The sequence below is a fragment of the Monomorium pharaonis genome, chromosome 3, assembly GCF_013373865.1.
Source record: "Monomorium pharaonis isolate MP-MQ-018 chromosome 3, ASM1337386v2, whole genome shotgun sequence".
Lineage (NCBI taxonomy): Eukaryota > Metazoa > Arthropoda > Insecta > Hymenoptera > Formicidae > Monomorium > Monomorium pharaonis.
The window spans coordinates 23,316,762-23,343,222 of NC_050469.1; the positions used below are offsets into that span (position 1 = coordinate 23,316,762).

At 26.2% G+C, this 26,461-nt stretch overlaps 5 protein-coding genes and 1 long non-coding RNA gene across 7 annotated transcripts in view; 4 read left to right on the top strand and 2 right to left on the bottom strand.

Annotated features, from left to right (window-relative positions):
- Nucleotides 1-6,313, bottom strand: part of LOC114254848 — a 45,827-nt gene extending 39,514 nt beyond the window's left edge. The window contains exons 1-3 of the long non-coding RNA XR_004962538.1: nt 6,274-6,313; nt 3,471-5,598; nt 1,363-1,476 (exon numbers count right to left, since the gene is read on the bottom strand). This is a non-coding gene — a long non-coding RNA (uncharacterized LOC114254848). The remainder of the gene's footprint in view (nt 1-1,362; nt 1,477-3,470; nt 5,599-6,273) is intronic.
- LOC105832037 (odorant receptor 46a) lies at nt 459-3,483 on the top strand. Of its 2 annotated transcripts, XM_012672628.3 has the most exons (5): nt 459-854; nt 1,209-1,544; nt 2,069-2,270; nt 2,366-2,521; nt 3,410-3,483. In XM_012672628.3, exons 1-5 carry the CDS (start codon nt 490-492, stop codon nt 3,461-3,463), a joined length of 1,113 nt encoding a protein of 370 aa, XP_012528082.1. In that variant the 5' UTR covers nt 459-489; the 3' UTR covers nt 3,464-3,483. The 2 variants fall into 2 exon arrangements, with proteins under 2 accessions (XP_012528082.1, XP_028047896.1); XM_028192095.2 differs by lacking the exon at nt 3,410-3,483 and having other exon boundaries at nt 2,366-2,622.
- LOC105831794 (odorant receptor 46a) lies at nt 5,465-9,557 on the top strand. Its single transcript, XM_036284155.1, has 5 exons — nt 5,465-5,862; nt 6,250-6,585; nt 8,639-8,843; nt 8,915-9,067; nt 9,313-9,557. The coding sequence occupies exons 1-5, from the start codon at nt 5,501-5,503 to the stop codon at nt 9,364-9,366; spliced, it is 1,110 nt and encodes a 369-aa protein (XP_036140048.1). The 5' UTR covers nt 5,465-5,500; the 3' UTR covers nt 9,367-9,557.
- Nucleotides 9,558-9,679: 122 nt separating this feature from the next.
- Nucleotides 9,680-12,948, top strand: LOC105831792 (odorant receptor 46a). Its single transcript, XM_012672193.3, has 5 exons — nt 9,680-10,790; nt 10,918-11,253; nt 11,815-12,016; nt 12,442-12,597; nt 12,683-12,948. Exons 1-5 carry the CDS (start codon nt 10,429-10,431, stop codon nt 12,737-12,739), a joined length of 1,113 nt encoding a protein of 370 aa, XP_012527647.2. The 5' UTR covers nt 9,680-10,428; the 3' UTR covers nt 12,740-12,948.
- Nucleotides 12,949-14,879: 1,931 nt separating this feature from the next.
- Nucleotides 14,880-25,119, top strand: LOC105831793 (putative odorant receptor 71a). The gene is made up of 8 exons (XM_036283651.1): nt 14,880-15,606; nt 15,713-16,048; nt 17,294-17,498; nt 17,672-17,827; nt 17,915-17,973; nt 24,051-24,276; nt 24,789-24,944; nt 25,033-25,119. The coding sequence occupies exons 1-8, from the start codon at nt 15,200-15,202 to the stop codon at nt 25,093-25,095; spliced, it is 1,608 nt and encodes a 535-aa protein (XP_036139544.1). The 5' UTR covers nt 14,880-15,199; the 3' UTR covers nt 25,096-25,119.
- Nucleotides 23,565-26,461, bottom strand: part of LOC105832030 — a 40,476-nt gene continuing 37,579 nt past the window's right edge. The window contains exon 11 of the mRNA XM_036284150.1: nt 23,565-23,619. The gene's annotated coding sequence lies outside the window, so the exon portion shown is untranslated. The remainder of the gene's footprint in view (nt 23,620-26,461) is intronic.

Consider the following 26,461-nt stretch of genomic DNA (forward strand, 5'->3'; position numbering starts at 1 on the left):
TCTTTTCTTTTCTGATATGTTATTTTATTCTCTACCTTGATGTAGCAAATATTACATCTGCTATATAATAAAAATTGCATGTAGAAACAGTTTATCTGATTATCTTGAGGAAACATGTACTGAAGACAATTATTGTAAATTAGATATTATGCAGGCACAGCTAATAAATATGTAGAAGCTAGTAGGAAATATCGACGATGGAAAATATTGTTGCCATCGAGATATAGCTTTGAATAGTCAGTAAGTGAGTTAGTAAGAGAAGTTTATAGACATTCTCTACAGTGTACTTTTCAAAAATTATGTTTTCTAATTTCTTTTCGCACAATAAAGATTCTGTCAGACTAAAATAATTTTGCAAGCAACAAAAACTGATTATAAATAGCTCCATAATTACTAACAAACTTAATAATTGTATTATATACCCGATTTCTGTTGTACATATTTTCTTCATTTTCTTTTTTTTCACAAAATTAAACTAGCTCTGATACAATGCAGCATGTTCTTAAATTGCCACGTACAATTTTTATGGTATCTGGATGTTTTCGACCACAGTCATGGACATCTTTATTTAAACGAACAATTTATAATATCTACAAATTATACATAATTACCATGTTATACACGTTTACAATATTGCAAATTATGGACATTGTTCTGTATGTCGATAATACCGATGACTTTACAAGTAATTTGAATGTAATGATAAATGCATTAGTTGCATGCTATAAAATGTTTGTTATGTCTGTAAATTATGAGAACATTATAGCGTTAATTAAATGCCTAACCGAAGAGCCATTTAAACCATTAGATTCGGAAGAGATAAAAATTCGACGACAATTTGACAGAATAATACGGTAAATATGATTTTTAAATTAAATAATTTCCAAACCATTAATAAACATTATTTTCTTTTAATGTTTATTTCTTTTATAAGATATTTTACACGTGTAAATGTATTTTTGTTTGATATAGTTGAGAGAAATCTAGATTTTTTGAAAATTTATTGTTAATAAGTAGAATTATTTAAATTGTAAATAAAAATTTATAAATTATTTAAATATTAAATAATTTAATAACAATTTGTATTTTAACTTATAATAAAATAAGATTTAATTAACATTTTTATTACAAAATAAAAAATATTTTTATTACAAAATATTAATATATTCTAGAAATTAAATAAATGTAACTTATTAATCACTTTTTAGGAACAACACGTTACTGTATACCGTTTCGGTAGTGATATCCGTCACATTCGTCATTTTATCTTCACTATTTACTGACTTTAGATACAAAAAGTTAAAATTTAGAGAATGGATACCATACGATTATTCATCTACTACAATGTATTGTTTTACCTACTTTCAACAAATGTTAGGTGCATGTCATAGTGTTGTTGTAACCATTGCAACAGATAATCTTATGTGTGGATTCTTAATGCACATATGTTGTCAAATTGAGATCTTGGAATATCGCCTGAAAAAAATTTTGAACAATCGACTTACTCTGGGTTACTGCATACGCCATCATAATCAAATTTTTGAGTTAGTTATTATTTTAACGTCGGAAAATTATGTATCATTCAACATTGCTACTCTGTGTGAGTTATTTAGCAAAACTGCGGTAAAATATTTATTTTTATATATTTTCTTTAATTATAAAGAATAAAATATAAATTCTATGCAATATCGAAATTATTAAACGTATTGAAAAATTTTCAAAATCAAGTATTTTTATATTAATTTTTATAAATATAATTATTAATTATTTAAATATTTCTAATTCTATTTTTAATATCTCTTATTTTACTATTATTGTTCAAATATAATTGTCTATAATATGCTAACTTTTACTACAAGTTTCTATCTATTATTAAAGTATAATATTTACTAAAAATATTTTTGCTAGTGTTTAATTATTGTACTAGTGCGTTAATCTATTAAGTTTTAATATAATCAAATCATAAATTTTTTCACAATTTTGGTATTATACATATATAAAAATAATTCTTATTTATAAGCTAATTAGCTCATATTATTACTTTTTAAGAGCAAAATCTTGATTGCAGGTTTGCACAGATAATAAATTTAAAATTTACAAAAATAATTGGATTTCAGTTTTTGGCAAGTACAATGGTAATGTGCTGCAATTTGTATCAAGTGACTAAATCAAGTTTGAACGCAAATAATTTGTGGCTAATCATGTTCACAAACTGCATATTAACGCAGATATTTATTTATTGCTGGTTTGGGAATAAAGTAAAATTAAAGGTATATCTAATAAAACAAGCTAGTAGAAATAATAAATATAACGATTATGAATATAAATATAACAATTATATATATAATTGCATATTATTCTGTAGAGTCTCCAATTGATAGACAGCATTTTTCAAATGAATTGGCCAATTCTGGACAATAGTGTTAAGAAGAGCTTAGTGATAATTATGAAACGTGCAATGATACCAATTGAAATATCTACTATATTTATCCTCACATTAAATTTGGATTCCTTTGTAGCGGTTAATATAAAAACATTTTTAAATAAAAAAGCATTTATAATAAAATTTTATAATAAATAAATACCTAATAAACTTTATTATTTCTGACATTCCAAAAATATTAAGTATATTTAATTGTCTATACACTGCTGATTAAAAATTTCAGGACATATTAATATCCGACTTTAATTATCTTAACTTCGCAAATTTATACAAATATTTTATATATTTTTTTTATATTTTTATTTTTATATTTTTACATTTTTTATATTTTTAAAGTTTTATCTTAAGTATTATTATTAAAAAATTGTGCTAAAAAGAGAAGAAAATATTCGGAGAAATTAAAATTATATAATGACCATTATAATCTTCTGACTTGTATATCTGATACTTGTATATGTTAAATTAATATGGGAAAAAGTGAATTGCCAAGTAAGCTAACACCAATTAATGTTAGATGCATATTTATGGAAAACGTTAGAAACAGTTTAAAAATGATAATTCTAACTAAAGTTGGAAAAAAAACGTAGAGAGAAGATACAATTTGGAATGTAGTGCCATTAAAAAAAGGAGAAGTTAAATCTTATAAAAAAACGTCACTGATTAAATGTATTTTATAACAAAAGATAATTTTTTCACGAGAAAAAGCCCAAGTTTGACCAATAAATTAACTGTTATTTTATTAATTTTTATTAGAATTACTAGATTAAGATTTTTTAAATTTGTATTTTTTAAAGTTAATTGTCTATTTTACTTAATATAGATATTGAATTAGTAATTTTGATGATGACCAGAAACTTTGAACTAGCAGTGTAAATAAATTTAAAATTTTTGTAAATTTGCTTATCATTGATTCATTTCTAAATATTATTATGTTTATAATAATTTTAAGTATCTTTATTTTTTCAGTTGCTTAAAACATCATACTCAATTTATAATTTATTAGTGAGAGTGCAAGAGTAATTATTACATCATTTGGCAATGGTACGTAAAAACAGCGTTATGGCGCCTCCAGTCTTTCATTTAATCTACGATGCTTTTATTTTTATCTCACAAATCGCCATTATATTCAAGATTCTTTTCTGTATAGTATTTGCATAATAAACGTGTCGTATTAATAGTCCGGTATATTGTTTTGTTATTTACTTCTTTCAACTCTGACTTTTTCTGAATTTTTTCTGGGGGTCTCATTTGCCTACATTTCCAGTTGCCTACAGCTTCGTTTGCACACAAATTTTTCAGAGGTGCCCCGATTGCCTACGTGCCCGATTGCCCACATCTCGACTACCTACAGCTTCGTTTGCACACACGAAAATAATTAATGTACAAAAGTACGATTGCACACATGATATTATTTTTCTCATACACATTGCACATATGATATTATTACGCTCATACACATTGTACACATGACATTATTGCGCATATGCACATTGCACACATGATATTAATACGTTTATATACATACATTGCACACATGACATTATTGCACAATACACATTGCACTTATGACATTATTGCGCATATGCACATTGCATACGTGATATCATTGCGCTCATACACTCTGTAAGCAAGAGCAAGGGAGTAAATCCCAGATGCGCACAGTGTAAAACGGACATCACCAATCAAATTCTATAAATTTATCTTAACATTAACTAAAACAGTAATCTGATTGAAACGACGTCCACGCTTGTACTATGCCATATGGGTTTGTAACTTTCCAGGGCACCTCTACCGACGGGGTGGGGCACGAAAGAAGGGGGCAAAGGCCCCCCCTTGGACCGTATGTGTGTGTGTGTGTGTGCGTGCGTGTGTGTGTGGTCACAGCAAAGAAGTGTCCACGCTTCATACTGTTCCACATGAGTTTGCAACTTTCCATGCAAAGCGAGGTCTACCTACTTTTCTTCTTATTTTTAATCTACTTTTACTTTTATTTTTAAAATGGTGTATCTCAAAAACTAAACTAACAGTTAGCCCTATAAGATCTATACAATTTTTTGTTTAACATAAAAAATATTATCAGAAATCATCGTCAAATTAAGGCGCCCAAGTTATTGGAATTGTGCCTCCAGAATGTATGAGCGCAATAATATCATGTGTGCAATGTGTATAAGCGTAATAATATCATGTGTGCAATGTGTATAAATGTAATAATGTAATGTGTGCAATGTGTATAAGCGAAATAATATCATGTGTGAAATCGTATTTTTGTACCTTAATTATTTTCGTGTGAGCAAACGAAGCTGTAGGCAATCGAGATGTAGGCAATCGGGCACGTAAGCAATCGGGCACCTTTGCAAAATTTGTGTGCAAACGAAGCTGTAGGCAACTGGGAATGTAGGCAACTGAAACCCACTCTTTTCAATACAATACGTCATTTTATTCTCCATCCTGATATAACAATAAAAATAATAAATCTTTTATTTTATACAATTAAGATTGTATGTGACTATAGTCTTATAAATGCATACTTTTAACATAATCTCGTCTCCTGATTATATGTTGCGCGTAGAAATCAATATTAGAACGTCTCGAACTCTCTTCTCGTAAGAATAAAAAATAATATAATGAAATGTTGCGTATCAATGTGAGAGACGTATATCAAGATATTGTCGTCTACATCTTATACTTTATTCAATAATCTGTATAGACAATTTTTTCTGGTATGTTATTTTGTTCTCTATCTTGATACAGTAATTAAATATTATCAATGTTACTATTAAGAAGTACCGTTAGTACATAAGTTAGTATGTCGATAGACATTCTACAGTATACGCTTTTGAAATTATATTTTCTCATCATATTTTTTGTACATATACGTACACATACGTAAAAAAGATACTTTAGGTTTAAATTATCTTGAAAGCAATGAGTATTGCTGATCAAAGATCTTTATAATTATTAACAAAGTTAATAAATTGAATCGCATAACTAACTTCTCTTACATATTTTACCTTCGTTTTCTTCTTTTTTTTACACAATTAAATTAGTCTTGATATAATGCATATTCTGAAATTGACCTATACAATAGTTATAATATCTGGATGTTTTCGACCGCAATCGTGGACATCTTTATTTAAACGGACAGTTTATAATATCTACAGATTATATATAATTACTATGATATGCACGTTCACAATATTGCAAGTTATGGATATCATCTTATACGCCAACGATATTGATGACGTTACAAATAATTTGTATATGATATTGAACGTAGCATCTTCATGTTACAAAATAATTATAATGACTTTAAATTATGAGAAAATTGTAGCATTAATTAGCTATCTAATCGAAGAACCATTTAAACCATTAGATTCGGATGAAATAAAAATTCGACAACAATATGATCAAACTATACGGTAAATATGTTTCTTAAAGTTAAGAAAATTTTTATTTTTTGATTAATATTATTTTCTTCTAAAAATGTGATAAATATTATTATTTAAATATACACGTATACATATATATGTATATACGTGTGTATGTGTCTGAAAATATATTTAAGATCTAATTTGATTGCAAAATTCATTTTTATGAAAAGAATTATTGAAAAAACTGAAAATAAAAATGTAAAAATAATGATTTAACATATATAATATATTTTTTTAAATAAAATAAGATTTAATTAGAAATCATATTACTAAATAACATCATACTTGTTATAATATATAAGTATATAATTTTCTCAAGTATTTTGTTTTATAACTTCTATTAGAAATAACATAAACATAATACGTTACTTTTAGGAACAACACATTACGGTACACAACCTTAGTGGTAGCAGCAACCATATTCGGCGTTTTGTTTTCGCTATTCACTGATTTTAGACACAAACAGCTCAAATTTAAAGAATGGGAACCATTTAATTCTTCTTCTTACATGATATTTTGTTTTCAATATGTTCGACAAATATTGAGTGGATGTCATAGCGTTGTTGTAAGCGTTGCAACAGATAACCTCATTTGTGGATTTTTAATGCACATATGTTGTCAAATTGAAATATTGGAATATCGTTTGAAGAAAATTTTGAGCAATCAAGTTACTGTGGGTTACTGCGTAGATCATCATAATCGAATTTTTGAGTAAGTTATTATCATAATGTTAAAAAATTATATGTTGCGTATAGAAATCGTATATATATATATAAAATCAATAATATTAAAGCATTATAGATGCATTTGGCATTGTGTTAGTGCTCGAGATCGTGGCGTGACGTCGGCATACATACATGACCATATTTGGAGTTGTTTAAAGGCCGTCGTCAACGATCGTTCTTTTGTCTAAAATAACGCAAATGAAAATTATAAAAAAAGGGGAATTGAAAGTCGGAAAATAGTATGTCTTTTGGGAAAAGGATCTTCACTTTTGGTTCGGCCCCCGAATAATAAAGACGGTTTCTCTCTCTCTCCCGGTCACGCAGTTATCGCTACGATCTCGAAGTCGCGACGCACTGCCATTAGTGATTGTGAGATCCACGGATCTTCAACGAATTATTAATACGGTCGTTACGCATCATATTGATATTTGCAGCGACTCAGTTCGCGTGTGCTCCTAGGCGTTGTCGCCGCCTAATCACAATCATAATCCGGCGACTCAGGGCATACGTGTTCCTAGGCGTTGTCGCTGTGAAATAGTGCGTGCGCGATCGAAAGCTTCTATAATATAAAATAAAACTGTCAAATAAAAACGATCGATATCGCGGAGTGTTTTTCAATAAACTCACCATATAAAGTGACTATAAATTAATAAGAGACTTTTTCTTTATAATCCTAAACGTGGTGTGGATGGCAAAACATTCATTCTGTTATACGCAAAAACATTATATGTCATATTATTATTTGTAAATTATTTGGAAAAGATATTTTGAAAATCATACTTTATTTCTATACATATTTCTTTTATTAAAGAAAAGGATAAGAAAGGACAAAACAGTTCTGTATAACTGAAAGTTATTGTACAATCTACAAAATCAAATATTTTACCAATATTATTTAAATATAATTATCAGAATGCAATTTATATTTATATATATAAATATATATGTACATGTATACATGTATACAATATTTTATTACTTAGTTTGTAATTAACTATAAAGCTATGTAGAAATTCTGCCATACTAGCCATTGAGCCATTCTATAGTATGTGGAGCGAGCCTTTCCTAAACTGCAGTCCACCGTTGTAAAGATTTGATTGGGTCTCTAACTCTTTTCTGTGTACTAATATTTTAGCTAAAATGGACACACTATAGAGTGGGTTATACACCAGTTGTAAAAGTATATGTTTTGTGCTTGCGTGCGTGCATGCGTGCGTACGTGTATGCGTGTGTGCGTACGTGCGTGCGTGCGCGTGCACAATAGCATTAACCAATTAGAGAACTGCTGACAAAAAAGTGAGGGAAATGTATGTCAATAGCTCCCCATTTATGGCTTGCTGTAGTTATACTACTTATACTATAAATCTCAATGGTACTACTACCTACTATGCCAGTTTTAGAGACCAATTTTTCCGACGTTTATTTTTGGTTATATTAAGAAAAAATAAATTATTACGAAATGAGAAACAATATTACAAAAATTTCTATACCATCTGATAAAAGATGCTTTTTAGTTTATAATTACGTTTTCGAAATTTTAATTTTAGGTTCGTTTAAGAAATATTATCCCCAAAAAGTATTTAAAGTAGCAAGTCAGTATTAATGACTTTTTTTAACTTATTAATTAATTATTAGAAATTTTACTTTTTTAAATTAATTATTAGTAAAATAAGTATTAGTTAATAATTTTAATTATTTTAATTTGTAATATTTTTAAAGACGATTGTTTAAGAGATTCACAGATACACGATCAGTTGCTTAAATCATAATCATAAATCAGCTTGTTGTAGCATCTTATAGAAAGCTTTATAATAAGTTAATTTGTTATTAAAAAGTTGGAAATTGTTACAATAGCTATTTGAATCATCACGCTACAATTTCCAATATTTATTTTTAAAAAATCAAAATAAGAAACATATCAAAATATAGCTTAGATGATACAAATTTGGTAACTCCTTTTTATGTCAAAAGTTACCTCCTTTCTTTAACATATAACTTGTACAAATAGTCGACTTCCTAAATGCAAATCTCATTTACAGGTTTGCACAGATAATGAATGTAGAATTTACAAAAGTAATCGGATTTCAATTTGTGGCAAGTGCAATAGTAATTTGCTGCAATTTGTATAAACTGAGTGTTATGTCAACTTTAAATGCAGATAATATTTGGTTAATTATGTATACAAGTTGCATATTAACTCAGATATTTATTTATTGCTGGTTTGGAAACAAAGTCAAATTAAAAGTATATAATGAAACAAATTAGTAGAAGTTATAAACATAATACGATAAATATAATTGCATGTTATTTTACAGAGCCTTCAATTAATTGACAGCATTTTTCATATGGAATGGCCAATGGACAATAGTGTTAAGAAGAACTTATTAATGATTATGAAACGTGTAATGACACCTATTGAAATTTCTACCGTATATATTATTAACATGAACTTGAATTCTTTTGTAACGGTAGGTATAGAAACATTTAAAATACATATAAAAATTTAATATAATTTAAAGAAATATCTAATAAAACCTTATTGCTGCTTACTCCAGAATTATATTCAATTATCAATAAAATATCTATCATTTATGTATGTGTAAATTTGCTTATATAAATATATATTTCATTAATTCAATATATATATTTTATTAATTTATTCATATGTGTTGTTATGTTTATAATAATTTTAATCTGTCTTTTATCTTTTTAGTTGCTTAAAACATCATACTCTGTTTATAATTTATTAGTAAGTACAAATGGATAAAAGTAATTATTGGGCATCAATTATTGTTACTTCATTGCTATATGAGCAATTCGCTTGTATATGAAAAGTGTAATGCGCCCATAAATCCTTCACTTATATGATCTACGTTGTTTTGTCTCACAAGTGTCATTGCATTCAGTTACAAAATACTTTTCCTGTATCGCTTTTGAATAATACATGTGTCGTGTCAAGTTTGATGCATTATTTCGTTATTTCAATGTCTCAACTCTGACAGTGATAAAAAAGAGTAAAAAGATTTTCTTCCATCATTATCTAAAAAGAAAATGGAATAACCAATTAAAAATTGTAACATTTGTGTTTCTCTCTAAATCTAGAATATTAGAATGAATGACTTTGCATTTCACAATTGCTTGCGATCGTAGCCTTAAAACACCAAATAAAAAAGATAATTTTTATCTCTTTTTTTTAAATATGCTTAACTGTAGTTATGTAAACGGTTACCTTTAGTATCCTTTCATCTATATATGTTGCATACTTGAGAATCAAGACTAAACGAAACACCGACTTCTAAGTAAAGATAATATAAAATAAAGTATTTTCGATGTGTCGATATATTGAGGTATATTGATTCAAACATTATTTTTGTCTAATATTTTATTAATATACTATTATTCTCTTTTCTTCGCTAGAAAATTTTATTCCTGTATTGAGAGAGAAATATAATATATAGTTAATTCTTTGCATAAAAAAAATTACTTATAGGAATAATTCTCTTTACTACTATGCGTAAATATCACTTTGAAAAAGAGAATTGTTATACTACAAATTTAGTTTACGGAGATACAGTTATCAAATATGCAAGACGATAGAAGATATCACATATTGTCGCGTCATAAATCTACAAACATTCTTTAGGTACGATATCTTGTGTTTTTGTCTTTACTCCCTGTATAATAGCGCATACGTCAGGTGGAAGTTATTTTAAAAATGATAAATATAATTTAAAAATTTTCAAAGTTACTAAAACAATATAATATTAGAGTTTATAACATACGTCAAGCAAATGCAGTCAATTTTTTTTAATTTAAACAAAATATAAAAATGCATGTTTTAAAGTTTACATTTTTAATTGTTACGTTTGTTGGGTGTTTTCGACCGTTATCGTGGACGTCGCTATTCAAACGTGTTATTTACAATCTCTACAGAATATTTATAATTATCATTTTATATATTTTTGCCTTTTTACAATTTATGGACATTACGTTGAATGTTGATAATCCCGATGATTTTACGAATATTTTATATATGGCTTTAAATGTGTCCGTCTCCGGTTATAAACTACTCATAATGTGGTTAAATTATAAGAGTGTTACAACATTAATTATCAAGCTTAATGAAGAACCATTTAAACCAATGAATACAGATGAGTTAAAAATTCGCCAAAAATTTGATAAAATAATACGGTAAGTATATATATATATATATATATATATATATATATATATATATATATAAATACGCACACGTGCGCGCGCGCGCGTATATATAATTTTATTTAATAATGATTCCTTTTTAAATATTAATGTCTAGGTGTAACACATTACGCTACTCGATTTTAATTGCATCATCATGGACGTTTATGAGTTTGATGTCGTTACTCACTGACTTTAAAAACAGAAAGTTAACATACAGAGAATGGGTACCATACGATTATTCGTCCTACATGGTGTTTTGCATTACATATGCTCACCAGTTTCTGAGCACGTTTTATTGTGCTAGTGTAAACGTCGCTTGCGATACCCTTATATGTGGATTCCTAATGCACGTGTATTGTCAGATCGAGATTTTGGAATACCGGTTGAAAAAGATTTTAGATGATGAAAATATTCTAGCCTACTGTATACATCATCATAATAGTATCTTTAAGTTAGTTATCCTAATAATGTCAATAAAAATGTTATAATTTATGACTTTAATAATATATATTTGTATATATGATAGACATTTTTCGCAATAGTTAATGGGTTATTAATTACACAGGTACACAAAAAAGTGGTGTTTCTTTTTGAAATTAGGAAAAAATGAGTCAATTCAGCAATTCTGACCTTGGATTTGAATTCAGAGAGTCAAAATACTAGGATTGACTAATCTGGTCCGCCAGACCAACTACTTTATTTACCTGTGTAATCGACAACTCATTAATTATTACAAAAATTGCAAAACGGTAAAGGACTTTTCTGTTCAGTTTAATGCGCTGTACCTGCTTGTAAACGGAAGGTTTACACTACATCCTGTATAATTTATTATTAGCTTTTCTGTCGTACCTAAACGATATTTATTTTTTTATTATTGTGCGTTTATAATCAATTATTTATTTAAATTCTAATTATTATTATCATTAAATTAAACTTTCAAAATAATATCTCATACTTTTGAATTGATATGTAATTACATCAGCATATGATAAAATTAAAAATTTAATTCCAGATTTGCATGTTCAATAAATGCAAAATTCTCGCAAATAATCGGATTACAATTTATAACAAGTACATTAATAATATGTTCTAATCTGTATCAATTGAGCCAATCGTCACTGAATACAGACAGTATTGGGTTAATTGGATTCACATGTTGTATGTTAACAGAAATATTTATTTATTGTTGGTTCGGGCACAAAATCAAATCAAAGGTATGCATAAATTATCAAATATAAATTTTGATACAATTCTATGTAATTTAAAACATTTTAAAACTCGAATCTGAAACTGAATCTGAATATCATATTTTAAATTAACAAGTAATTTAATAATTTTGATGTTAATGTGCCTCTTAGAGAGAATAATGTCAAAATGTATTTCCTCTATGTTTGATATTCAATTTTTAATTAGTTTACATTAGAAAGATTTTACAAAAAATATTTTGCATAAAAAATTTGAAATTAATTATCTTATGTAAGAGGTCATTGTTATGCATACAAAATTATATTAAATTGTACATTATTAGTTATGTCTAATATAATATTATAAACAGTAACATATTTATCTTTAAATATATTTAATAATAGTATCATAAAATAATTCTCAAAAAAATATTATTTTGTATATTAATTTACAGAGCATTCAACTAGTTGACAGTATTTTTCAAATAAAGTGGCCAATGTTAAATAACAGCGTCAAAAAAAGTCTATTAATAATTATGAAACGCACATTAGTGCCTATCGAATTTACTACTGCACACATCATCAGTTTGAATTTGGATTCTTTTGTGACGGTTAGTATTGTAAATTTCATAATTGTATAATATTGATTATCGATATTTGAATACAATGTTACTTTGTTACTCTTCTTCATTTCAGCTGCTTAAAACCTCATACTCTGCTTATAATTTATTAGTAAGAGTGCAAGAAAAGTAATATAAATGTAATGTGTTCTGTTTTACAATAAAGATAATTGCAAATAGTAATAAAAATAAATTATTATATTGATAGCAGTCTGCTATCCAATATCAGACAAATATCCAGTATTCTAGTTATATTTAGTATTTATAAATTTAGTATTTTAAATTTCATGTCTCCATATAAAACATATATTCGTTAATCTCATAATATTAAATCATAATCTTTATTAGTGTCACTTTAAATATAATACAATGTAATAAAAAATATTATCATTAATTCAATCACTAATTAATTCAATAATTATAAGAACATTAACATTTATAAAAAATATCATTTTTATAATAAAGTTAATATCTACTTATAAATAATAATTACAAAAAAATAAATTTAATCTTTGTTAAACTTTTTTGTCGTATTTTTATATTACTGAAAATTAAATATAAAAGTATTAATTAACTCAAACAGACTTAATATCAGACAGACAAAAAACCCTACCCTGATGTATGTATATGTACACAAATACTTGCTTGACACTATAGATTTACAGATGCATATATTATATGCATTTAGCAAAACAATATTATTACAACTTTTTCTTTAATTTTCGTTATCATTAGTATTTTTAAAATAATTACCATTATAATATAATTATTTCCTTTTATCTGTTATCTGCATAAGACATTATTTATGGAAGCCAATGTAAAATAAATTAATATAATGATATTTTAAAAAAGTTTTTCTTATTGACTTGCAAATATTTAACTTCGCAAATTAATCTTTAAAAATAGAGATATAGATAGATAATTTGTAGCAAAAATTTGTATTTTTCAAGAATTACATTTATGTAAGTATTATAACAGCCTGATTAAAGAAAAAAATGTTTACCTAACATTGTAAAGTTTTATAGCAGTTTTCTCGAAAAATCAATGTATTTCTCATGAATTAAAATAATATCTATTGAAATACATAAGCAAATATACATATTTTAAAATCAATTAAAAATATTTCTAAATTAAATGTAAATTATATATCAAAATATTTTGTTTTATAATATATCACAAGAGTATATATATATATACATATTATTGCAATAAAGTAATTGTAATAAAATTTAATACACTTTTATTGTTACAGTGTTTTACACATTCATAGTAATTTTTGATGTCATAAATAAATTATTTTTTATCAAACTTTATTACCTATTCCTTAAAACAATAAGAATATTAATAATCCTCCCAAAAAGTATTAAGTATTACTTGAAATTATTATTATATTGTACGTTTTAATATTTATAACATTTTTTCAAATTATATTACAAATTATATTTACTGTATAAAATTTGTATAACAATTTTTAAAAAATAATTGATGTATTTTTAATATGTTCCTTATATTTAAAAAATAGTAAAATCAAAAAATTTATCCCAAAGATTTTATATATCATAAAATATTATAAATAGTATGGTAGAAAATAGGATGATAACTGTTTGTATTTAGGTCTGTGGATGGACCATCCAGGATGATATACCTTTCATACAAGTAAGCTATAGTCGTTGCTTGACTAATATTTGAAGAATTTATTTTTTCGTATATCTCTATTCTACTGTATAACAATGTTGCCGATAATTATAAATAAAATATTTTATAATAGAGACGTATGACAGAAAAATTGTATCAAGTATTTTCGAGATAGTTCACGGAGCTACTATTCTATTGATGAATTTGAAGTATTTATTTTTCTATATATCTGCCTGGATGCCTGGTTTTTTTCATCTTACAATCGTCTCTGCGAAAATAACGGTATATTACGCAATTTTGTAATAAAAGTATTATTTTAAAAGAATCCCACTTCTCAATTTACGAGAATACCATTTCACGAAAGAAATATCGTTGCCAGTCTGTTATTATGATAATAACATAGATATTTTATGCAAAGAAGGAAGATAGGCCAAACATTGTTATTGAATTGAGAGGCTATAGATATTATGGAAGTCTTGTTCCCTTGCAACATTATTTAACTCGTCCTACACAACGTAGAGCGCATATTCGATTGAAACTTTTGAAGTATTCTGCAAACTGTTCAAACAATTCGGTTGAAATTTTCGTAAGTTTAATATGTATAAAAAATTGAATATTTTAAATAAATGTTATAATACCGTTCTATAATACAAATATGCTTTAGCACTTTTTAGTCTTATTATTTTTATTCTTATTACTGTAAATTGTCACACACATACACACATACACAGACACACTTACGTGTGATTATTAACATGTATAAAAACAGTTAGAAATTATTTAAAAAGATAAACGCTCAAACGTCTTTAATCTACTGTATGTAGTAATTTAATACATTCATAAGCATCATGAAATTGGAAAGATTAGTCTTAGTCTATATTATTGCTGTATCAGTACATTTTCATAATAAATGAAACATGTAGTAAATAAGTGCATGCATTAATCAAAACAGTGATTGATGTTGGACAAGTGGATGTTGAAAAGTGATGTTGAGAAGAAAAGCGAAACACCCGTCTTGAAATTTACACTCACGGTTTTAGCGGTCGCAGGATGTTGGCGACCAATTTCGTGGACGTCGCTGTTTAAATACATAATATATGACGCTTATACAGCGTTAATAATTCTAATATTATACACATTTGCAATAACCCAAGTTATGGGGCTGATCTTGAATCCTGACTCTGAAACATTTGGCGACGCCTTGTTCAACAGTGTGATTTCGCTCCTGGCGTGCTACAAGGCAATTATTTTACGGAGAAATCACGATAGTATTACAATATTAATTGATAATCTTGTCGAGAAGCCATTCAAACCAATAGATCTAAATGAAAGCATAATTCGAGAGAAATTTGACAAGAGAATAACGTAAGTTATTTTTAACATTTATAATTTAAATTAATTAAATTATATTGAAACTAATAAGTTAATTATTAAATTATATTACAAATTTCATGTGCAATTAATTTTATAGGAACAATACGTTATGTTATCTAGTCCTCGTTTTTGTAACTGCGTTGTACATGATTATAATATCATTATTCACGGATTTCAAAAATGGAATTTTAATGTACAAAGCATGGTTACCATTCGATTACTCAATATCTGTTTTATTTTATTTCGCATACATTCATCAGATATTAACTTTAATATGTATCGGTCTTGTCCATCCAACATGTGACAACTTAATTTGCGGATTATTGCTCCACATTTGCTGCCAGATCGAGATTTTGGAGTATCGTTTGTCAAACATCGCGAATGGTCAACAAAATCTGCGTGACTGTGTACGTCACCATATACGTATATACGAGTAAGCTTTTTAAATCTTAAATACTATGTGTTTATTTAAAGCAAAATATGTCATTATTAAAATTGTTCGTTCCTCCGATAACAACACAAAAAACTTTTCATTTTCACTTTCCTATAATTCAAATTTCGATTAATATAAAGATCAATATAAAGAGCTATAACTTATTTATAAATTTAAATTAAGTAGTAAATTTATGTTTTATATATTTTTCGCAACTTCTTTTCATTCTTAGATATATATTATCACTGAAAAGTTTTAGCGCACCTTATGCTTTTGCTAATAATTATATTTTTTACATAAATATATAATAAAATATATAATAAAGTAATAATATACTCTTACTTTCAATCATAGAAACATTTAATAAAAATGCCAACTGCCGCAAAAATGATTATAAACAAAAATTTTAAGTAAATTTTTTAAGTAAACGAATATCATTTGTATCAGTTGAAACAATCGTTATTTATATTAGTTTTAACTACAATTAGCACATTCTGCACTTCTAATGTTAATTAAAGATGCGTATTAAATTCGGTACTTGATTTCTTTAAAAATATTGTTCATATATCGTTCTTTTACTATCTTATTATTATCTATATGTTATGATATTCAACTTGTTCTTTTTCTAATCCATATACATAATGTTGTCTATTTAATAAATTTACTTATAAATTTTGCTTATAATTATTTATTTACTTTATTAAATATTTTTGTAATAGAAAGTAATAAAATGTATTATAACTTTATATTTTATGTATAAAAAATAGATATTTTTAAAAATTTATAAAATTTTTTTTAAGTTATAAATTTTTAAATATACATTTTATTGTTAAAAATTTAAAAAATAAAGAAATATAGAAAAAAACCTTATTGTTATACATAGTGTGTTTCCAAATTCCAAACAATTTTATTATGTATTACGCAAATATAATATATTATATTATAATATATTATAATATATTATGCAATTATAATATGTTACGCAAAAATATGTTAGAAATGAATGTAAAAACTTTATAAACTTATTTCATCGTCTATGATAAAAATAATGAAAAATATGATTACTATCCGCGCGGACTAATCCTTTTTGAGAATTATAAAAGACAACAGTTCTAAAATATTTATTAAACAATAAAGTAGAAAATATTTTTTATGTTCGGATATTAAATTCGTTAATGTCAAATTAATTAAACATCTTAGAAAAAATCGAAAAATAAATTTAAAATGTTCTCTGTGTAATTTTAGATATGCATATATACTAAACGATACTTTTTCCAAAATAGTTCCTAGTGAGTTTGCAATGATTGTAATAGTAATGAGCTACAATTTAATTAATATGGCTTTTAAATCATCCAGTACTGCTTCATACATACAGGATGTTATGGTTGTGGCTAGCACACTGTTTCCAATTTTTTATTACTGCTGGTTCGGTAACGAAATAAAACTAAAGGTATTTTTACTGACTAATTTTAATTTTAGTTATTAATCAGTTATTTGAAAATAAATTGCAAAATCATTATATTACTATACAAAGAAAAAAGTGTATACACGAACACATCATGTCATACATAATGTAACAGGGGATAAAATATATATTATATTTTATTATACAATTTTTTATAGAGTCTCCAATTATCAGACAGTATTTATAACATAGAATGGACAATATTCAACAATAATATAAAAAAGGGTCTCTTAATGATTATGAATCGTGCTACGATACCAATCGAATTTACCAGCGCAGATATTATATCGGTGAATCTCGATTCTTTTGTAAAGGTTTGTATTCTTTTATAACTTATTTTTTCCATGTAATAAATAAATTATTTATTTAATAAACATATCATTAATTTAAAAATTATTTAGGTGCTCAAAACGTCATATTCGCTTTTTAATGTATTGATACGTTCGCAGAAAATAAAATAGTACAATATAAAAAATTATTATTTATAACTTATACACTTTTTCAATTTATATTACTAATACATTTACTAATACATTTACATATTACTAATACTCGAGAACAATAGCAATTAATTAATTAATGTTGTTAACAAGTTTTCAATGAAAAATATCATAAAATTATCTAGATACGTTAAATAATAATTAGTAAGCTAGTAGAAACAAACATACGTGCCTAATCAAATAAGCCAAAATATAGATAAATTACGAAAAATGATTATCCACAATAAAAATACAATTATAATATTTTTATGTGTGTATGTGTGTATGATAATTTATTTTTATCTTGTGTTATGCATAATTGATCAATGTGTAGCGTAATGCCATATTAATTACTATTATTTTATTTAATTATTTATTGTGAAAAAAATAGTTCGGGTGGAATCATAAAATATTTCTTTTAATATAAACTATCTGCAATATTTATTTCCAATTCTTATTAAAATTAGACAAATATTACAGCTAAAAGAAAAAAAACTGATGAAAACAGTCGAGTTAAGTTTTAGACGTCTCAAAATTTTCTCTTAACATTTTATATTGCAAATAAATGAATTAAGTAATGTAATATTAGTTAGAATGAAGTTTTTTTGCAGATATGTGATACGTTGTTTTGTATAAAAGTAAACTCTATTCTTAAAATTATTAAAATCCCAGAAATAAATAGATGGGATAGAATTGCTCATTTTTCTCTGATAACATTGATAAACTGGTGCGCATTTTACGTTACTCAATATTAAATTATTCTCACCGCATTTTATTAATGGATTTTTCAATAGAAATCATTAATTTGAACAAATATGCATATAAATTATATTTACTTTAATTGCAATGTTTAAATGCAAATGTTTCGTTTTTATATCGAATGATTTATATGTATATAACTTAAACAGATTCGTGCTTAAGGAAATAATATTTTGTCTCATATTCTTATTTATGTGAGACATAATAGATAAATATAACAAGGTACTTAAAGACGTTTCAAGACTGCAAATAAATGATAGAATAATAAAAGTACATTGTCTAATACAAGAGTAAAATTCCATACAAGTACACCTGATTAATTAGTAAACCTGATACACTCATATTACATAAAGAACTTTTTGTACAATAATAAATAAAATATTTAATAAAAGTTAATGCATATAATGAGCAGTATGTAAGTATTTATAATTAGAAGAATAAATCGTAGCATATTGCTTTGCTAATAAGAATATAAAGATTTAATTTGTGTTTCTTCTCGTTACCCCTATTCTGCGCAATTGTTTTACATTACGCAGTTTTATATAAAATTATGTATTCACAAAAATGACGGTATGTATAGAAATTATAAAGAAATATTATTGCGCAGAAAACGCGCCAACGCAATATATTCTAAAAATAAATACATTATGAATAAGATAAAGAAGAAGATTGATTGATTGATTGATTGAAGTCTATTTAGCTTTCTCAGCTATTATGTTTTACATAGATTTACATACATGCTTCTTTAACATCCGTTTAAATTGTACATCAATTCTTTCACAACTTCTAATTTCTGTTGGCAAGGTATTGTATAATTTTACGCCCTCGTAATACACGCTTTTTTGCGCACTTTTAGTTCTAACGAATTTTATTGCGATAGTCCCTTCTTGTCTTGTTTTTCTTCCATTTTCATTACTAATTACTTCTAGTCTATCCCTTAAGTAATTTGGCGCCAAGTTATGTAAAATCTTAAATATAAATATACATACATTATAGTGTAGTCTCTATTTTATAGACATAAATTGCAACGCTTGTAACGTATGTTCTATTTTGGTGTATCTATTACATTGTAATATTACTCGCATAGCCCGATTCTGTGCTACTTGCAATTTATACAATTGCGTTTCTCCCATATCATCACGACCGGCAGAGACGGGGAGAGACGGGGAGAGATGGGGAGAGACCGGGAAAGACGGGGAGAGACGGGGAGAGATGGGAGAGACGGGGAGAGACCGGGAGAGACGGGGAGAGACGGGGAAAGACCGGGAGAGATGGGGAGAGACAGAGAGAGACCGGGAGAGACCGGGAGAGAGGAAGAAAGAGAGGAAGAAAGAGAGAAAGAGAGAGAGAGAGAGAGAAAAAATTCATTAAAAAGTGAACATGTTTGAAGGTAAAATAATGCAAAATTTTTAAGCTACATTAAACACAAGGCCTACACATAGATTAGAATCTATAGTATAAACAATTTTATTAAAGTAAAGTAGTTTAGTAAAAAATAATCTTATTATTTCAGTATTCATAAAACAAAAATTTATTCAAGTAAATCAATATTTTCAGTAAATCATAATCATATAAATTGGAACACTTCTTCTCATTCCGTGATTACCGAACATAAATCATGAACATAAATTTGACTAAACAACATTGAGATTTTGGATACTGAAAAAGATCTTAACAAGACTAATATAAAAATAATAAAATTATATACATATCAAAAGACATATTTAATTTATAATTTTGACCATGTTTTATTTTTCACAGTTAATTAGTTTTTTATTTATCAAGTATTTAATTTATTTATTAACTATTTTAACATCAAAACTTATAGTCGGTATTACTTGGAAACCTAATGGTAAGTCAATTAATTTTTTAAATTGAAAACACAAAAAAATAATATAATAAAATTAAGGATAGACATGACAGTAGATATCGGTTGTAAACCAGTTTGTAACTGCATGGATTTCCTTATATCTTGGACTTGAATCTTACCACGTCAAAATAAAACGGATACAATTGTTATCAATGTTTGAAAAAAAATTCATATTTGTTCGTTTTTTTTTCGGAGGGTGACTAATAATGGTAAAATCTTGAACCGAAACGTTTTATTTTACAAATTGAAAGAATCATGATTTAATAAATTATTATGTGCACTTATAACAGCTCTTAATTGCCTTTATACTTATTACTTAATTGATTGCACTACTAATGTTATTTGCTGTCAATATATCTACAAATTAAATTTGTTGCAAATATTAGTGCCTTGTAAAATTAGAAAAGGAAGTGTTTTCCTCAGTGCATCTTTTTATTATGGTTATCATTGTTTCTTGTGTAAAATAGCATGTAAATAGCAAATAAAATTTACATAATTTACGTATTTTTAAATAGTTTTTCTGATATTGCTGGATAAATTCATAAAAAATTGCATTTAATGCTCGGCATATAACAATACTTACGCTTTTTTGCACGTAAATTAACAAAAATCTTTGTATAATATTGTTTTTATCGTTACAATAAAACTATAAACATATAACTATAAACACAATGTAGAAAAAGCTTGACTTGGTATCAAATATAGAATAGTATAAAAAAATTTATATCATCGCTAGACTAGTTTCTTCGATTCATTTTTCCCCTATATTTATGTTATACCGGTAATCGCAAATAGAAATCGATATGTAAAACGTAGTACGTGATGACATGTCAAGCACTAGGTAGTAATAAAGAAAACATTTTTTGATCAATGTATGTATAACTAATTTGTATGAATACTTCATATATAGGGGTAACTGACACTTGGCTATTCTATATTGATAAAACTTTGAAAGTACATCCACCTTTTGTCTTCTACTTATTATGAAAATGTTATTTACCCCATTGCGACTAAATCATATTCGTGCGTCAAATAACAATGGAAAAATTTTACAAAACAGTGAGTTACATCTAGAATACCTATAGCCTCGCAGACACGACTTTCTGACAATGCAGTATCCATTTGCCGAACCTCTTCTTATCTGTCTCTATTATTATTGTAATACTGATCTTGCGTCGGCGCGGAATATTACATCTATATGTTGACTTATAAAAATAATATTCCGCGCCGACGCAAGATCGGTATTACAATAATAATAGAGACAGATAAGAAGGAGTTTGGCAAACGGATACTGCATTGTCAGAAAGTGGTATTTACGAGGTTATAGACATTCTAGATGTATCTCACTACTTTGTAAAATTTTTCCATTGCTATTTGACGTACGAATATGATTTAGTCGCAATTTTTCCACGAAATGTTCAAATATAAATTACTTTTTAAGATATTTGTGACAGATTGTCACTTTTAATGTAAAATTAAGTAATTAACTCTGGCAATTAATTATTTTGTAAGTACAACAAATATATTTAAAGTTTTATGTATTAAAAAATAGAATTATATGATTATTTTAAAATCACGATTCTCTTGTATTTTATATAACAAGATTTTTTAGTATATATATTTAGAGACAATTTATCAAAGTTTTTATATTTGTCTAATATTAAAAGTTTTAATCACTCAATTTAAAGTAATTTTAATTAAAGTTTAAAATCTATTAAAATTAAGCTTTATATTATAAATATGTAATATATTGTAAAAAAACTTTCTTATTTAATATACATATAATATTTTTTGCTATTACAAAATGTTTATTTACTTTTCTCTACTTTATGACATAAGATATATGATATAAGTAGATGTAATATGAGTAATTCATGCGTAGGCAAGATTAAATTAGAAAGAACTAGAATGATTGTACTACAGTTTACACTTATACTCTGCGCGGCCGGCGGATGCTGGCAGCCGCTTACATGGACATCAATATCTAAACGTATAATGTATAACAGTTATAGAATAATGTTAATTTACTTAATAAGTGTATGTATGATATCGCAAATTATGAATATTGCACTGAACATTAACAATTTGAACGAAATGAGTGACAATATATATATGACATTGACGGTATTCATTGGAACCTATAAAATAATTACTATGTGGACAATGAAGGAACATGTCAGAATGATAATCAATTTTCTTACAAAAGAGCCTTTTAAACCATTGGAATCAGCTGAAGTAACCATTCGACAAAAATATGACAAAATGATAAGGCAAGTAACATTTTCGTGTAACACTAGTAAGTACATCAAGTCATGATTCAATAATTAATTTCTTAATATTTAAAACGGAATATGTTGGCGCTATCATTTTTCAGAATGTAACCATACCTTATGTTTTATTTATTTAGTTTAACATCACACACATAGTATATTGTGTTTGGCACAATTTGATAATTTTCTGAATATAATTATTTTACATTTATCCATGCTTGTAAATCATCAATATCTCACAAACAACATACATGCAAATAGAATTACATAATTCGGAAAAAATATACAATGTGAGTAATATACAAGCAAACACTGTAAAAACAAATAGATATAACAATCTTTTATAGTTTTCAAAATATTTTCATAAGAAACATATTTTTTTAGGAAGTACGCGTTTTTGTATTACAGTCTTGTCCAAATAACGATTATATGTGTATTTATAAACTCCATCTTTACGGATTTTATGAAAGGAAACTTGACATACAAAGCGTGGGTACCATTTGATTACACACCAACCATTATATTTTATTTCGTTTACACTCACCAAATGGTAGGTGTGTCGATGACTGGGGTTGTAAACGTTGCCTGTGACAGCCTGATATGTGGACTCCTACAGGAGATTTGCTGTCAGCTCGAGATTCTAGAATACCGATTGACGAAAATCTCTCACGATCAACATGTTCTCCATGATTGTATACGTCACCACGACCATATATATGAGTTAGTTTCTAAAACAATTTTGTTATTTTAAAAATTTGAAATGTAATCACTATGTGTAAAATTATTTATTTAAAACACGAAAAGAAAAATAAACATTTGCTGAGGTATCTAAAAATTTTAGCAAAATAATTACATTTAAGGATATTTAAACGTGATAAAAATACTGCAAAAAATTTCAATATTCTAGCAATCAATTTAAATGTTGTACATAATTATTTTGATAGTCCAACAAAAAATTATTTCCAGATCTGTATCTAATTAATTTTTTTAATACTTTAATAAAAATTATTCTTTCGTATACGCGCGTTTTCTTCTTTGTTTAAAATTCTTACTTTAACATAATTCGAAAATTATTAAATTGTCTGTCTAAAAAAATGTTATAAAAAATGCTGGATAAAATTAATAAATTATTTTATAAGTTATGCACAAAAAACTAAAATCCTTTATTTAATCGTAGGTACGCGAGAATAGTAAATCGCAAATTTGCAAAGATAATTGCTCTTCAATTCGCAGTGAGCATGTTAGTAGTGTGTGCTAACTTATACAAACTGGCTTCTATCTCTCTGACGATCAATGGAGACCTTATTACATTGTTGATGTATACGGTTTGCATGTTATCACAGATCTTCCTCTATTGCTGGTTTGGAAATGAACTCAAATTAAAAGTACATAATATATCTACGTACATATTGTTTTCTCGCAAAAAATGACACAAGTCAAAAATACAAAATTGTTCAGAAGAGAAAAGACAAAATTATGTATATTTTAAAATTAATTAAAATATTAAAACGTAAGTTAACTGACAACTAATAAAAAATTATTTGTTTTAAGTTTTCTAAATGTAGTGTAGATGTGATGTAAATAACTATTTTATTATACTGGTGTTAGATCTTTAACAAACTATTATCCCTATTTTAATTTGCGTCATTTTATTTTTTTCTTATTTGAATTTAGTTCATAAATTTTTTATTGAAAACTAGTGTATGTACAATACAATCCAGATAATACAAAATTGCGACTTGTGTCACTTTACTTATAAGAATGCGAGTTTATGTTTAAGTCAAAAATAAATTAAATTTTTCTTGTGTTTACTAAAATTAAAAAATAAAAAGAAAAAAGTATCACACAATATATATTTTTTAAATAACGCATTATTATATTAAATATTTACTTACAGAGCGTTGGAGTAACAAATAGCATATATAATATGCAGTGGCAGATGCTTGATAATAAAAGCAAAAAAGATCTTCTGTTACTCATGAAGCGATCAATGGTTCCCATTGAATTTAATAGTGCGGTGATTATCACATTGAATCTTGATTCATTTGTGTCTGTCAGTATTATTCGATTATAAAAATACGTTTACTTTTTCCTATAAATGTTCAGCAATATTAAATGCATCTTAAACTTTTCCTTTACAGTTACTTAAAGCATCATATTCAGCCTACAATCTATTAAAACGCTCGCAAGAGGAACGTAATTAATAAATAAAAATTGTTAGATACACACACACATAAATGATAAACTTAAATTATATATATATATATATATATATATATATATATATACATATATACACATACATATTGTATATCATTTATGTCACAAAGCGATATACAAGGTGGGTATATTAAAGAGTAAAAATAAATACATTAACGTTCATTGATGCTAGCTTATTTTTAAATAATATGTAAAATGTTTGTGGAAGTCTTATATTAAAACTTGTTTCAAATTTATGTAAGAAGAGATATCAAGTATGTGTTTATGAGAATTACACAAAATTACACAAAATTACAAATTAAGATAATATTGTAAGAAATTTTCATTAACAGACATATTCCAAGTAAAATTGTTATAAAAACATTTCCGATATATTTCTATTATTTCTCTTTAAGTTAGAAATATTTATGGTCCGCGCTAAAACGCGTTAATAAAAAAATCAATACAAAGAAAAACGCGTATAACTAAATATTATAATACAAAAATTTTTATTATAACTGCTGTGAATATCTACTAATATCTTAAATTCTTCAACAAAGAGTTACAGCTATTTCTTACCCACATTTATTTGTTAAATAAAGAATAAACGTAAAAATCAATATTTAACAAAATACATGCTTTGACAAGTGACAGCGGATGTTAGAGCGGATAAACAATACGCTACAATAAAAGTGTGTTATACCTAACCGATCTATAGTATCTAACCGAGCAGAACTTACAGACTATCAACATTAATATTTCATTACTATCGAATCATAGATAACAATTTCCTACGCAATGACCAAGGTAATAATTTTGCAAACAGGCATAGAGAATATTTTGTAATATATCAAAAGTGAAGGAAACGTAATCGAGGAAATAGAGTACAAATAATACATCTCATTGAACAATTCAAAAAAATTATTTTCCCATATATCAGTCTGTCTCTTGATTGTCCCGTTGTCTTCATAAAAATAATCGTAGATATACATTATATATAATTTTCTAATAAAATAAACATCTTAAAACAATCTTGTGCAATCTTCATTTATAAAAATATTATTTCTCAAGAACGTTGTTCCGTAGTATAACAATAAGGATATGAATACGTGGGACGAATAGAAATATCACAATTAGAAAATTGAAAGATACAAAACATATCTTTTCCATTCTCACTTGAGAAGATGGAAAACAAAGATTTAATCAAATTTGAGTAATTTAAATTAATTTTGAGTATGTGATAGACTGAAACAGACATTAGACAAATAAAGCAAACGGAACATCTTTGTAAGTGCATTATAAATAAAAAAATCAACATTATAAAGAATTAAAATTAGTTTTAAATTAAGGTATGCTTTATATATCTCTTAC

Bases quoted from the DNA above. Each gene is read 5' to 3' on its own strand.
- LOC105832037 (XM_028192095.2), top strand. From the start codon at position 490: ATGCAGCATGTTCTTAAATTGCCACGTACAATTTTTATGGTATCTGGA. The intron at 855-1,208 runs GTAAATATGATT...ATCACTTTTTAG, and splicing joins CAATTTGACAGAATAATACG to GAACAACACGTTACTGTATA. The intron at 1,545-2,068 runs GTTAGTTATTAT...TCTTGATTGCAG, and splicing joins CATCATAATCAAATTTTTGA to GTTTGCACAGATAATAAATT.
- LOC105831794 (XM_036284155.1), top strand. From the start codon at position 5,501: ATGCATATTCTGAAATTGACCTATACAATAGTTATAATATCTGGATGT. The intron at 5,863-6,249 runs GTAAATATGTTT...CGTTACTTTTAG, and splicing joins CAATATGATCAAACTATACG to GAACAACACATTACGGTACA. The intron at 6,586-8,638 runs GTAAGTTATTAT...TCTCATTTACAG, and splicing joins CATCATAATCGAATTTTTGA to GTTTGCACAGATAATGAATG.
- LOC105831792 (XM_012672193.3), top strand. From the start codon at position 10,429: ATGCATGTTTTAAAGTTTACATTTTTAATTGTTACGTTTGTTGGGTGT. The intron at 10,791-10,917 runs GTAAGTATATAT...ATTAATGTCTAG, and splicing joins AAATTTGATAAAATAATACG to GTGTAACACATTACGCTACT. The intron at 12,017-12,441 runs GTATGCATAAAT...ATTAATTTACAG, and splicing joins GGCACAAAATCAAATCAAAG to AGCATTCAACTAGTTGACAG.
- LOC105831793 (XM_036283651.1), top strand. From the start codon at position 15,200: ATGTTGGACAAGTGGATGTTGAAAAGTGATGTTGAGAAGAAAAGCGAA. The intron at 17,499-17,671 runs GTATTTTTACTG...AATTTTTTATAG, and splicing joins GTAACGAAATAAAACTAAAG to AGTCTCCAATTATCAGACAG. The intron at 17,828-17,914 runs GTTTGTATTCTT...AAAATTATTTAG, and splicing joins ATCTCGATTCTTTTGTAAAG to GTGCTCAAAACGTCATATTC.